The sequence below is a fragment of the Antrostomus carolinensis genome, unplaced genomic scaffold (genome assembly GCF_000700745.2).
Source record: "Antrostomus carolinensis isolate BGI_N321 unplaced genomic scaffold, ASM70074v2 scaffold8390, whole genome shotgun sequence".
In the NCBI taxonomy this organism is placed as follows: Eukaryota; Metazoa; Chordata; class Aves; order Caprimulgiformes; family Caprimulgidae; genus Antrostomus; species Antrostomus carolinensis.
Genome location: NW_010289009.1, coordinates 28,292 through 29,043, shown reverse-complemented (window position 1 = coordinate 29,043; position 752 = coordinate 28,292). Strand labels below are relative to the sequence as shown.

Genomic DNA, 752 nt, shown 5'->3' with positions numbered 1-752 from the left:
GGCTGTCCCTTCCCCCCAGCTCCAAATGGTCCGGGAGGGCAAGATGCACGGCTTCCTGCGGATGTACTGGGCCAAGAAGATCCTGGAGTGGACCCACTCCCCCGAGGAGGCCCTGCGGTTTGCCATCTACCTCAACGACCGCTACGAGCTGGACGGGAGGGACCCCAACGGATACGTAGGCAAGCTGCAGGATGGGGGCATGGGGTGTGGGAGGGTCTTATCTCTGATGGCCAAGGCTGTGGTGGGGTGGGTGAGGGCTCTCTGCAGACAACCCAGCCCGTACTCCAGCCCATCCTGCTTTGCACCCAAATCCCACCAGCTCTCTGGATGCCTCTGAGCAAGGGGCAGAGCTGAGGCTCCGTCCCCATCCCTGGCCGGCTGCCTCTGGTCCCTCTGCCATCTGCGGCATCCACGACCAGGGCTGGGCAGAGCGGGCCATCTTCGGGAAGATCCGCTACATGAACTACGCCGGCTGCAAGCGCAAGTTCGACGTGGGCCAGTTCGAGCGTCGCTATGCCCCCGGCACGCTCTCCCAGTGACGGCACAGCAGGCCTTGAGATTCCTTGTGTCCCTCAATGCTGGGGCAGATGTGCCTTTGCCAAGGTGCCAGCTCACGCCTTGCACCCTGGCCAGGGATGGATTGCCCTGGGTGCTGTTGGAGGGCTCACTGGAACAGCAGCAAGCCCCAGGGTTTTGCAGGTCTCCTTCTCTGCCATCACTCCCTGATCAAGCTGCTGGGCTGGGGCAGATAC

At 63.2% G+C, this 752-nt stretch overlaps 1 protein-coding gene across 1 annotated transcript in view; it reads left to right on the top strand.

The window, feature by feature from the left end:
• LOC104525425 (deoxyribodipyrimidine photo-lyase) overlaps positions 1-539 on the top strand; it is a 3,146-nt gene extending 2,607 nt beyond the window's left edge. The window contains exons 8-9 of the mRNA XM_029085096.1: positions 20-189; positions 395-539. Of these exons, the coding sequence (XP_028940929.1) occupies positions 20-189; positions 395-539 (315 nt within the window). The remainder of the gene's footprint in view (positions 1-19; positions 190-394) is intronic.
• Positions 540-752: the final 213 nt, after the last annotated feature.